The sequence below is a fragment of the Eurypyga helias genome, unplaced genomic scaffold (assembly GCF_000690775.1).
Source record: "Eurypyga helias isolate BGI_N326 unplaced genomic scaffold, ASM69077v1 scaffold33803, whole genome shotgun sequence".
Lineage (NCBI taxonomy): Eukaryota > Metazoa > Chordata > Aves > Eurypygiformes > Eurypygidae > Eurypyga > Eurypyga helias.
In genome coordinates, this window is record NW_010241132.1 from 1,150 (window position 1) to 15,477 (window position 14,328).

Below are 14,328 nucleotides of genomic sequence, written 5' to 3' on the forward strand. Positions count from 1 at the left end.
GAACATTCACTCATTTTTACAAGCTGATTTCACACAAAGCGAGGTCAGAACCTGGTTCTCCACCACAACCAGATTCACATTCAGTGTGAGGCAGGCTACCACAACACCCTATCACAGCACCGCTGTGGGTGGATGGAATAATGGCCAATTTCACATCACCACTGCACGAGCAGTGTCAGGGCTTCATCATGCCATGCTCCTGCTGTGGTGTTCCTGCTTTTCTTCATGGACAGGCTGACACACTTCCTCATTCTCAGGGGTTCCATGAAACAAGACACAAATCAGTTGCACATGTGCAGTTACTTCACTGTTGGAAGATAACTGCTGACAGTGGTGTGTCTTCCAACAGCTTCAAGGGATGCTCAGGCATTTTGCCTGGGTATCTCAACATCAGAGCCCATTGGGTGCATACAAAACTTGCAAAGAGGCACAAAGCTGCAGTACAGAACACCACCAGGAACTCCATCCTGATGGTCTTCCGCTGCATTTTAGTCTTGCCAGTATGAGACATCTTATGCTGGATGACTTTCAAAGTTGATTCATTCCTCTTGTCATAAGCTACAAAAACGGTTTAAGTGATTACCAGGGGTAAGCTAAACAAATAGCAGCTAATGGGAAAGATCAGGAGAAAAATGCTTAAGGCTCTCAGTCCACCCAAAACCCAGCCAATATCCATTCTCCCACACAGGGTCTCAATGTTTGTTTGGGGAAGGATCAGTAAAAGGGCTTTCTTCTGTATCTGTGTACCACAGAGACCAAGATAAAAGAAGCCTGTATGAGACTTTAGTGATTTCAGAGGAAATAAATGCAGGGTGATTATCAAAAGCTAGATTTAACTGTTCAGGCTCAGATTATTCCCAAACACATTTAGGCAGTAAAGTGAAACAAGTAAAGCAATCCTGGAATATTTCAGTGAAGGTTCTGGCATGCTTCCTGAATAGTTCATACATTATACTGCTGAAAGCAATGAAGCAATGCACACACAAAAAAAAAGAATGTCAAAATTTGCCTCCTTGTCAGGGTAAATTACTTAACATTTCATACAAACATTGCTAAGCAGTACCTACGAGTTTCCAATCTATATAAATAGAAATTCTACGCATTATAAGATTGTAAAATCACTCATTCCCAAAAGGCTGATAGTGAAAGAAACGGATCATTTTCTTATTGCAAATAACTATATGGAGTATGATTGTTCTTTAAATCTAAATAATGGATTTTTCTACCATAAGGGTCTCTACACTGTGCAGGTTCTCTTTTGTACCAGAGCTTGAACCTACACCACATCCTTGTACGCAAAGCCATGCAAATGTGCAACATTTTGTGCACATGCTGCAAGTTGCCTTTTGATGAGATCATGACTCAGAAGAAAATTTCTGGATGGCAGTTACTGGGGCACAAGATTCTTCAAACTTACAGACCTGTGATGCCTGTTCCTGTGATACAGAGGCCGAGCCTCAGCTCGGGAGGCCGTGCCAAGATTTTATTCCCTGCTGTTCACTCCCCAGTATATAGAGAAGTGGGAAAGGAGAATGAGACAGCTCATCTACATCTACCTAAATGCTAGCAATTTATATTGTCTACATGTCATCCCCATGATCCTGGGCTGCTGTCCAAAACACTCTGCAAACGAGCCAAAAAAAACTCAGAAGAATCAAGGTTTGCAGCAACTCTACCCCGTTTTGACACCTTCATTGTTTTACAGGCTTCCAAACATGCTTTGTGTGTTCCATTAATTCTTCACCACAGACTGATATTTACAGAAGATAATGTCAAGATTTTAAATCCTTTCATACTTTTGAAAGTGTAAGCAAAACACGTTGGATCAACCTTCTGGATGCAACTGAGAAGAATTAAACAGGTATAACATACTAGCAAGAAAGAACTATGATTTTAAAATGGAACAAGCCCATGTATAATTCTGAGAAACTGTGAGGCAGCCTTAAATCCTTTTTCCTTTGTGCAGTGGATTCAGACCAGTTCCTCAGCTAGTGGAATAACTCCCCTGCTCTGAAGAATAAACATGTTAATGAACAGCTCAGCTATTGATTCTTTTGACATTTGACTGTTCAGCAGATTCAGGGTTTACTAATGCTGGTGTAGCTGCTACCACCAGTTTCATATTTCCCCTTCACTGAAGAATGATAAAAGTTGCTGACATGCAGAAAGACAATACAGGGTTTAACAAATGAGCTATGGGGAAGGAGTTTTGTACCTGTCTGCTGATGGAGTCAGTCATTCTGTGTTGGATTACATTCTTCATCACTGTTTTCAGCAGAGACTCAGTCCAACAGAACCCAACATTCCCAAATCCCTAGGAATCCACCAGGTACTAAAGCAGAGTCTTTTTAAATTCCACAGAAATTAATCTTAACCCAGATGTTTTACAAAAAAAAAAAATTATGTTCTACATATCAGTAATTTTCAGTGCAATTCTTATTTCATCCAAAAAAAAAAGAAAGGCATCATTTTAATTTTGTGGAACATATGACCCTGGTTCTACATACCGCTCCTTTTATCAGCTCCAAGCTCTCATTCTCCAGGGAAAGCAGTACAGAAGTGTCTTGTCCTTTGATAGCAATAGATAACTAACCTCATTTTGTACAAGCAGAACTGAACAGAAGAGTTATTCTTTGTCTTCAGCAGAAGTAGTGAATCAGACCTCATTGCCTTGTACTGAACCCAATTTAGAGCAATTCGATGCCTTATACATAATCATCGAGAAGCTTGCAGTTGTACCTCTTTTTTTTTTTTGTCTTTACTTGGCATTTCTTTATGCAGAGTACCAGACGGTTTTATATTTAAGAATAATAGGACAGGTCATATCTTCTGAAGCTGTATTTTCAGGCCTTCTGCATCCTTACCCATCCGTTATGTTCAAGTCAAATTTTTGTGTTTCTGTGGCAGTAAGGACTAAAGATGTAATTGCTTTTAAAGCAGACATTTTCAACTCAGCCATATAAACTGGGGCTCTAGATAAACATGTCTGTGCTTCAGCCTTCATCCAGCCCACGTTAACCAATTAAAAAAAAAAAGTTAGCCAATGATAACTCTATTTACCAAATCTTCCACCTCCCCTTGATTTTAGGTTTTGTCAGATACCTCCTGACAGACTGAATCAAATCTGAATGACCGAAGAATTTCAGATTTAGAGAGTTATTTCATTATAATGCCATAAAGACTGTGATCTATCTGTACTTCTGTCTAGCCTGAGCTCCCATGGTGTAGGTAGGCATTACACAAAGTCACTTTCCTGTCCTGTGATGCCCTCTATGATCTGAAGGAAGAGGAAGAAGACTTGGTGCACATCACAGAATTCACTTGGTGTGATTTTGTTTAACAGATCTGCATGACAGAAATCAATGTCTTTGTGCACAGTAGGTATGACAAATCAAAGTAACACAGGACAAAATGCCTGTGTTGTACCGGCAGATGGAAGCTGAACAATCTGTACAAAACAGTGTTTCTCAGGCAAAAATAAACTGAAACCTTACTTAAGAAACATTATGGAAATTTAAATACAACAAAAGCTTTGGTATTACAACCTACCCTAGCATTTTTATAATTAAATGAGAAGTGCTTCACACTTTCACACAACATTAAGGTGACTGTGAAAACTACAAGCTTACCTCTGCACACATGCATGCTAGTGTTACTCCGGTCCACTGACTGCAGTGGAATAACAACTGATTTACAGTAAAGCAAAGCAAGAGGAGAAACAGACCTGCAGACTGGAAATAAACCTGAGTTTTTTGATGAAACATAATCCTCAGCATGAGATGCAAAAGGTGACTTTCCTGACAAGTGCTACCCAAATTCTTAATAGCTTTCTGTATGTAACTCCATCTCATTTCATCCTGACATAATCTTAATTAGCCTTAGTTCTACTGCAGAGAAGCCTACTGAGGCAGTTAGCACCATATAATTAATCAGATATTTTGTACTCATCACAGCAACCAACAGTGTCAACTTACTGGTGTGAGTTAATACAAACAGAAATCAACTCTGCCTTTCCTTTTCACATGAACTAAAAGCATGTGGCATGGAATGAACTTACAACTATTTCTTCTATATGCTGCTTAAAGCCCTCTCCTCCCTTAGCAGCCATTTCCCAGTACATCATTACTCCCTGCAATGTGTAATTTTTTTTTCTGGTGGTACTAGGAAAAGAACATGCCATTTGATATTTCTCTTAAATTTCAGTTTCTTCACGGAAAAGTAAGTCCAGCTACTGAAATAAGCAATGATAAGATGTAATTCTTGCTGCTGGAGAGTGAGATTTATAAATCTCACATTTAACATTTCTTTCTATGTGCTTTAGCAGCTTTTAGAGACACTGGGTTTTGCACCTGCACATAAATATATATTTGAGAGCACAATCTGCAACCTTCAGTCAACTCACAGCAACAGAGAATAAGGTACTTAAATATATACAACGCACACACTAACTCACTGGGTTAAAAGCTTCATCACCTATCCATGTAATTGTAGATCTTAACTTTATTCTATTGTTTGAGATTTATCTTTTGTCTTCATTTCAGGAACCAAACATCACAGTATTGTGCCTAATGTCACCAAGGGGGAAACCATATGATTATATGAACTGATGGCAAAGAAAAAAGCCACTGCTTAAAGAAAACAATTATATAAAGCTGATTCTCATTCTCCTAAACTTAAACTGAAATAGTTCAATAAGCAGTATAAAACCACAAGGAGGTTTATTCGGTTTTGTATGGCATCTGTAATATATGCTGCAGTATTTATTAATAGTAAATTCTAATACATGGCAGTTTTTTGCATCAGCAGAACACTGAAAAACTACTTGCAAGAACAATTCAGTCCACAACTAACTACCAAGGTAAGAAAGAGTAGTCTAATGTTTTATGATTTCTCAGAACAAACCAGTGAGATAATCATCTTCATAGAAAGGCAGTATTTAAATGATAATTTATATGAAGAATTGACAGTAGACTGCTTAACACTGTCTATCTACAGTGTTTGTACCCCAAAGCAGTTAAGTAACTAAGAAAGGAATTATTAAAAATTGTGACAGCCCTAATCTTTTCATTTCCAATGGTATCTCAGCATAGGAACACGTACAGCCTATTCAATGCCCGACACAAGGAGTCATTCACCATTATTACTGTTCAACCTCTTGGGACTTTTTTTGTGTATTTGAAGACCCATCACAAGAAATTAGGTAGCCCACTGGAATTGCTAAAAGTTTCAGGTGCTGTCGTCTATGATTACAGCTCATCAAACAAAGGGTCTAATATCTATTCCTTGGTACTTAATTGTCCTGCCTCTCTCTCACATATGAATCTTCTTAATTTATTTCAATACTGGAAGAATGCAGCAATTGTAACTCTGATAAGACTGCCACCACGTTTGTTTTAATCTAACTAAACCATTAGTAACTGAAGATAATAATCTGTTTGGTTATGTTCCTATTTTAGCAGATGGCAAATATGTTAAACAATAGCAAGGATATTTGTATACGAAGGACCGATAAAACCTGGTAGGTTTACCCCAAACAACTCAAAGCCCAACATCAAGCTACCTATATGCACTGATGCCTCTTCCATCCTAAAGACACAGCTGTCCTTTATCTTCTAAACCTGAGCTACATTTTCTAATTCTACAGTCACATGTCATCCAGTTCAGATTTCATACTCTTGACAGCCTGAATGTCTGACACAACATACAGCTAGCGTAACACGCATGGGAGTCGCCGTACGTTCACAACGTGACTTTGGTTTGTAATTGTAGGATTGCAAGCAGGATGCGAACAGGAAGCCAAGACAAGGGGCAGAAGGCAGCAGAAGGGAAGTCAGACTCCTAGGGCTAATTTCATCAGCAAGAGCTGTGTTTTAACCTGTGATTAAAATCTTAGTATGAACAAAGCCAAATGAAGCCTAGACACAACCTGAACAGTTCCAAACGGATTAGTCATCATAGTAAGCTCATAATTAGACTGCATCTACCTGAAGATCGTACCCACTGAGAACTGTGGAAAAATGCAAGTCTGAGCCTGCAAGTCTTCCCTCGTGACTTCCGTTACTATCTCAGCCTGAGCGTCGCATCATCTAGACAAGTTGAAGCGAAACTCCCACTGTTTTGGATTATTTTTCCAGTATGAAGTGCCAAATTTCTTATTAGGCAACATCTTGGATGACTGATGCATCTTTTTCCAAAGCAAACTTTATTAGCCTTAATTATCATAAATTTCATCAGTCCTGGAAAATACAACATTTTATCACATGCCGTAGGTTTATCGCATTTGGTCACATCAAACCTTTCTTACTCAGACAAATGGCATATTCACAGGAGCTTTCATTTAAGAGTGGACTAAACCAGAAATATGGATGTTTGGGTAGTGGCTTTAAAGATCTAAAAACTAATGACATTCTTAACTTTTCCATACTTTCCTACCTGATCTCATAGCTAGCATTTACCAGTGCTAGAAGTATTTAACACTTCCAAATGACTCAGAAAATCCAAAGTCTTGGCATTCATCTAAAATCAGACTAATAATTTCTTTCAATATACAGCATGTCCTCAGTTGGGTAATGCTAATAATCTTCAGTGGGAAAGTCACAGCCACTGAAGACTTGATTGATATGCAGTAAACTAGGTTACCAAACTCTGTCAGGGGAGCTGGGAACGAAATCTAAGTTTCTTTGACTCTCTCCAGACCCCTTTGATTTGAAGGTGGTCTTGGAATTGTTAATCATAAAGCTGGCAAGAAGGGCAGTGGCACATCAATCTGATGTAAAATATGCTACCCGAGCAAATTCTGTACACTCAGAGCAGGTGGCAACAGCTGCTCCACAGAAATATGCAAGATCCCTCACAGAAAATGGTTTCTGATGCTTAGATATCTTTTGGATAGAATTTTGCTACCTGTGATATTTCTTAATAGCTAACAACTAGTTTAAGCACACAAACACTGGTTTTAATATATTCTCATTTAGTAAAACATATTTTTGGTCATTCTTGTCGTGTATCTAAATTAATTTCTGGATATCCATGTGACATAGCTAGAACATCTTCTCTCCAACAAAGCTCTAAAGCACCTTACACATGATATTCACAGATGTTATTGACACCTAAACATCTCCAGAGCGTATCAAAGCATGGATTGTCTTTGTCTGGTGACAGAAGAAATGTGTACTTACATAAAGTGGTGTGGGATTTGCAATGTCACGCAGAGTCTTGCTTAACAGCCTACTTCACAGTGCCGCCTTTGTTTATTTTGCAAGGGCTCAAAATCCTTGGCAAGTGTTGAGTGTGTGGTTCCATGGAAACCAGGTATTCCAAATTGAATGCTTACACTGCTAATGCTATCCTCCAGATAATCTCTTTACAAATGATCAGTAATATGAAGATGCCTTCTTTTGTCTATTCATTTTAGTTTCTTCAGAACAAACTTGTTTTCTAAAGACCATCAGAACGTGCTACCCAGAACCACAAGAAAATCCGGATGGGCTGCACATACTGAGTCTGGTAATACTTGTAGCAAGTTATGAAACAGGATAATCACTTAAAATTATTCTACTTACCCCGTTCTGTGTCATAGAGGTACACAAACTTTTCCCACTTATAATGGGTCAAGAGACTCAAGATGGCTCCTTTCAATGCTGGCCGCATCTGGATGACAAACTGCACATCTGCATCTGTTGGGAAGCTGGGCGTGACGAAGGATGTGTGAAGGGCTCCACAAAACGACGTCAGTGTGTTCATTGACATCTGATCATAGAATCCAAAGATGGCATAAACTCCTCTGGAAAACTGTGAACAGACTAACAAAGACAGTCTCGTTAAAAATCTCATATATAATGAATGCAAACAAACTTTCAGAGCATATTTGAAGTAAGCCTTCTAAGCAATACTGAAATTATTCTATGTTGCAGCCCAGGGAATGGATTCATGAGATAATACATACTCATTTCAATGCAGCCATGAGCTGTACCCACTTTGTCACAGTGAAACTGGTCTGAGCACATTTTTGATTGTGATTTGTCCTGCTGTATTGTTACAGTCCACTAATCTCTCCATATCCTTTAGAAACAAACACGGGATTACATTGCTCGATTGTAAAATACCTCCGCTCCCTTGAGCAGCACCTGGAGAGTTCCGTTAGCAGCTACGTAACATGTATGTCACGCCTGCCTAAAACTCAAAATGATCAGATAGTTTTCCCTGGTATCCTACCTTGATTCCAACCCGATTCAAAGAAATCTGCATGTTTTATTCCTTCACAGTCCACAACTCTGAAATCTCTGTATGAAATCTGGGCATGCTCTTTTTTAGTGAGAAATTGTGGTGGCTTCTTCACTGAGTGTTAAAATCTTTCCGAAGAAATTTAGCAAGTGTATGGCTCATTAATGACAACACAAATGAGGAACACACTGCTTCATGGGATGAAAGTTGGTATTCCTTAACCTCCAAACTTTTAGTCATTAACCATTCTGGTGTCCTGAGGAACTCATCTAGCACCAGGAAAAAAAAAAAAATCAGAACGCAGTCTATGGTATTTTGTTTCACATGTACTTATCTGGCGAAACACTTTATTTCCCATACTTTATAGAGATTGAAAAATGACTGTTTAGGACAAAAATGGAAGTAATTCAATTTATAAGTGTGGTCAACTTCACGGGAGTTACAAGGAAAAGAGTTTCTTGTCGTTCAACTCTGTAGGAACAGAGCAAATATCTCGTGACCCTGGGTTCTCTCCATGGAGGGAGACTGCATCAGAGATAGCGAGGGAGCCCGACAGGCGAGATGCTGGGGCTCTGGTTCATAATAAAGATTGTACAACAGACACAGAGTACAGCATAGCAGCACTTCCAAATCAAAACCCTTCTGGACTAAGATGAGCAAAGCCCATTTGTAATGAAAATAAGTTTCCCAGAAAAATGTTCATTCAATGCTAACAATTTTGCTTTTCTAGAACTGGATTTAGCAATTTTCAACAAGCCCCATTAACCACTTTAGCCAAAACGCTGCATATTTAACTTTGCAAAAGGCAAGGGGAAGTAATTACCGGTAAAGACGACATGATTTCTACACAGAAATATACAGCATCGTTACTTCCAAAAGTACCATCATGAAACATTTCCTACTGCAAATGCTACCATTCAGAATCACTAAAGCCTGTTAAAGTAATTTTAAAAAGGATTCTCCACAATATCATCTCATTGACACAGCATCATAGATAATACCCCAAACAGGTAGTCAGGTGTGAAAATTCGATTTTCTTCCTGAAGATCCAGATGGAAAAGAAGAAATGCTATTAAAGGAATTTCTTTAAGTGTTTAAGCCACTGTAACAGCACATGGCCAGTCGTGGATACCAGCAGCAAATAACAGCTGGTGTAGACAGGAAAGAGACATACACAGGGCACCGGGAGGGAATAAGAAGTTGTGGATGCTGAAAGAAAAGTTTACATAAGTTCTCAATGACTACAGTAAAGAAAAGATGTAAAGGAAGTTACAATACAGCAAGAATTTATTCCCAGAGGCATGACGGAGGAATTAAATACACTGTTTCAAAAGGCATTTTGTTAAACCATATACCAGCAGGATATAAAGTAGAAAAGCTACCATAAAAATTATCTGCTGAAGTAACAAATAAAAGGCACTAACTTCCAGGTGAAAAGTAAGGGAAAAATAAAGCCGACATTAGGAAGTCTGGCAGTCTCCAAATCATTTCAATGGCGTGTAAGCACTCTAATTCCATGGGAATAATCCCCGAAGTAGGGCTAGCAGAGCGGGGTGTCCTCACATACACTGAGTCAGTACCTCACAGATGAGGCTTCTTTTACATATTTATTAATGGCCTAGTTTACTAGTTTTTTAAGTAGACTCTGTACTTGCGGAGAAAGATTCTGCCCAGTCTTATTTCCCCTGATGCAGGTTTGTATTCACTGAAGATCCTTAAGATTTAACACTTTTACAGACTATCTGTCTTCTATTAGTTTTGAAAAATCTTCATCTGTTAAACTCCTCTGCTCATTTCTTACAGCTTATTCTTCCCCACTACCTATTCCGCATACACTATCAGGGGCCAATTCAATTTTACTGGCCCATTTAAAAAGCAAACAAACCTTTGGTTTTATAAGGAGAAGCTAAAAGAACAATAATCTTGGTCCTCAATGTTTATTTATATTTTTGAACTGACTGTTCTGTTAAATTTTTGTAACAATTTTTTAATGTCAGGTCTCTTATTTAGTTTGTGACCTAAAACTCCCATGTGATCAGAGGAACATACTGAACATCCAGGAACCCTTATTGTTACTTGTTTTCCAAAAAACAAACATGTAACTACATTCATTTTACTTACATTATTTTTCTAACATCACTGAGCCATAAGCAAAATTTTAAAAAGGTTAACTAAACCTTAGCTTTAAGCTATTTTTATAAACTACTTTCTATTGACTATCAGAACAATCCTCACATTCAAGTAAGAATTTTGGTATTTTTTTCTTAATTAATCACAGTTGATTCATGTTTGGTTTTCTCTGAAAAACGCAGGTGGTCAACCACATACGTTGGCTGTTAAAGAAGTGATTTGGACAAATCCTGATGCGACCTCATTCCTCAAAAAAAAAAATAAAAAGCTTTTTTATTTTGCTGAGCTATGTCTTTATGAAACTTCTCTTAATTATAGTTATTAGTACAGTGGCACATGGCCAGGTTGCATGATAACTGGTTCCTAAAAAGTTGTAAACTCCACAATCAAGGGTGAGAGGTTATCCAATGAGGGATCAGAATAAACCGTTATTTTGGCGTTAGGTGCAAGGCAAGTAGTTTTTAACAGTGACATAACTCTGGGCTTGTTCTCAGAGTAAGTTAGCTGCCACGTGCCATCATTGCTGTGAGAGGAAGGGATGATATGACAGAAGCCTGTGAATTCAAGCACATCAGGAGAGGATAAGGAACTTTCAGGTCATGAGAGATTGAAGTGTCTCCTGCCAAGGGAAGGAAAGTGCTCAGAGTCAGAGTGATCGCAGGGGTAAGCAGAATTTTTTTAAAAAGAAGAAACAAAACAAACAAACAAACGCAACCAAAAACCCACCCAAACAAACAAAAATCTGTTTCTGTGCTGAATAGCAGCTGAGCCATCCTAAACGTCACCGAGACACACTGAGCCCCAGCCTTCTATTTTACTAGCAGTTCCATCCTCCCTCCAGCCAGATCAGCCTCACCACAGACACTTAGATGTGATTTTCCCCCCCCCCCATTCAGACTCCAGGAAGGCTCCAGGCCAGAATCTCAAAAGATGCCCCATTTCACACGAGGTATTAGATGTTTTGTATCTTTTTGAAATTTATTTTTTGCTTTCTAATGGTATTTAGTTCTTCCACCTTTTAGTGACTGTGAGTATTCCTGACACAGCAAGGTTGGATAAGCTCTGACATTCCTACTGTCTATTGCCTGGAAGCTAAAGTCAAAACTTCTGACACCTTTTTTTTTTCCTTTTTCCTGAGTAGGTTTGGATTTTGCTTGTTTAAGCAAAAGATGTCTAAAGCCAACAAAAGAAATATGTTAATGGCTGGATCTTAATACACCATATCCACTAGATAATATCATTAATGACTGACTCGTAGAAGTCAGCAGGATCCTCCCATGTGTGGCACACAGTGCACTTCTGCCCAGGGATGTAACAGCCTGGTAGTTTTGGAGTCAGAGGCTGGAGGTTACAATACCTCAGACACTATTCCTTCTTCATCACTGTTTGTATGGACAAGTAATTTCCCCTTTGTTCATACCAATTTCTTATAAGATAGGTCTGACAAAATTAACCTGTGTCAAAAGGGGCACCATAAGGCCTGTTTTATTGATAATTATGCAGCTCTTTGGGATGGAAGGCGCTGTAGGAGCACAATCACAACTGACATTACTGCGTGTGGCTCATATCAGTTTCCTTGGTTTTGTGTTCTGTGTTTCCCTCAGCCGTGAAATAATTTTATTCCCTCCACTTTCCTTTGCCAGTTGCCTTGGATTCCAGACAATTCTCACTGCCAGCTTCTGCCAACAGACTAATGGGACTACTTTATAACGGAATAATACACAACATAGAGCAGTTGCTATTTTCTATCTATGGCTCATCCTATGACTTCCTTGCAGTAATAATACAAGGTCATCATTAACATCACTTCATACAGTAAGCATACCAGCTTTTAAGAGAGACTGACAATGGCTCTACTGCTTTCTTTCCCTTTTGTTTTAATAACACAGAATGAAAAGGCACGTTCTCTCTACCTTGAGGCCTGAGAAGTTCAGCACAGCAGTGTCCCCAGAAGCAGAATGAGCTACTTTTGGGGGGCTCCAGGCAACCAGACTTGAGAGCTTTGGGGGGCTCCAGGCAACCAGACTTGAGAGCTTCCTTTAAAGACAAACTAATCACATTAAAAAATGAAGCAAACTGAATTTCCTATGGCCAATAAAACTAGCTTTTACATTTAAATTGTTAAGACACTGAATTCTGTCAAGAATAAAATATTGTACTGAGTTGTTCAAAATTCAGCCAGAAAAGAAGTATTTCAGAAATATTTAATAGTGAATATTCTTGGGGGTGAGAGGGAACCTAGGAAGTTACAACTTGGAATCAAACATAACTCCTCCTGAGATACTGCCTATGAAATCAGTCCTCATCCTACCTAATAAAGGATGTGCCCTTAAACACATTAAAAAAAAATCCCCCCAAACCAAACAAAAACACCCCAACCCACAACCCAAAACCTCACAGAAGAGCACAAAACAATTATGATTTAATCTTGTTACTTTATTTATGGCAACAGTCTTCTCAGTGATATAACTGCTGTGTGTTTCATCTAGTTCTTTTTATAAAGCACTACTCAGCTTGCTTTGTTCTCTCTACTGCCTTCTTCAAACACACACACACTTCCTTCAGTTTGCACTCCTTTTCAGAAGGCCCAATAAAATAAAACCAGTATATTCAGGCACTAGGAGGGGGTTGTTATTAAATTGCAAATGAAAGGCGTAACGATTAATCCATTCATATTTTACAGCCATTTACTGGAAAGCAATCCAAAACAAATGTCCACGCATCCCCAAACACTCTCTGGTCAAGAACCCATTCAAGATGACTTTTGTCACCCTATCACAACTCCATTATGCATTATTAAATGAATCTTTATTTCTTACCCGCTTTTTGGGATTACTTTGGAACCCTGATCACCATTACAGCTCCTGGGTGCTGTACAAATACATTACCACAACCTTGGTTTCCTTCAGTATGCCCAATTATTTATGACATACATGAATCAACTCATTAAACTTTACATGTTTTGGCCTTTATATATACTACCACAGTCAAATAAAACCCTAACAACGTATACGAATTTGCTATGTGCTGGATCTTCTCTTCACACTGAAACATCTGTGTGAATTTTATGAGCATATGAAAAACGCCAGCTTGCAACAATAAAACTAGGCCACTTAGGCTGTAGCAGTGCTAGTAGGAACACCAGCAGCATGAAATCTCACGCACATCATGATGCCAATAGGTGCCTCTAGAGACCTGCAATGACTACTGATGAGAAAGAAGTGCATATCTGAAGTCAGATCCTTTTAGACAGGAAGGCCGATGAAAGGCACAGATTCGGAAAGCACTTGGAGAAAGGTAGCTGAGGTTCATTCAGGCCTGATGTATTTTGTCCACTAGCGTATCTTTACTCAGATAAAGGTAAACCCAGACCAAAACCTCTCTGCCCTCAAACTGTCAATTTGATATGTATGCAAATAAAAGCTTTAGTGTGTTAAAAAAATTAGACGATATCTTTAAAGTGTCAATAAAAAGGACATCCTTGAGCACCAAACTGTAAGACAGACAGAAAGTCAGGCTCAAGATCACCTTGATTGTCCCGAGAAAGCTGTGCTTATCTTTCTAAACGGTGTTGTTCATCTATTCAGAGAACATACTGCAAGCAGCACGACTGGCTTGGAAAAGTTGTGTTGGAACATGCTACTTGTGCTGCTATTACCTACTCACTCTACAGATTGTGAAGCTGCTTCCAAAGCTAAGATATGTAGAGTCTGAGCTACCTCTGTTTTCAGGTTACTGGCCACAAGGCTAAAAAAAAATAAAAAATAAAAAAAAAGGTTTTATAGAATCTTGATGAAACTCAAGCATAAAATGAGTATCTTGTCCTGCAAACCTACCAAATTATAATGTATGTTTCACTTTCCATCTAAAAAAGAATAAATCTCTGTTTTTAAAACACACTTCTGATAGCAGAAGAAACCCTGGAGTCAATCCACTCTGTTTTGAAGAAAAGTATCAGCCCGTTATTGGTAGATC

The 14,328-nt window shown here is 38.7% G+C and overlaps 1 protein-coding gene across 1 annotated transcript in view; it reads right to left on the reverse strand.

Annotated features, from left to right (window-relative positions):
* Window positions 1–444: 444 nt before the first annotated feature.
* Window positions 445–14,328, reverse strand: part of LOC104507406 (glutamate receptor 3-like) — a gene marked incomplete at its 3' end in the record, with an annotated part of 37,666 nt that continues 23,782 nt past the window's right edge. Inside the window, exons 3-4 of the mRNA XM_010148668.1 lie at window positions 7,563–7,802; window positions 445–558 (exon numbers count right to left, since the gene is read on the reverse strand). Coding sequence (XP_010146970.1) covers window positions 445–558; window positions 7,563–7,802 — 354 coding nt within the window. The remainder of the gene's footprint in view (window positions 559–7,562; window positions 7,803–14,328) is intronic.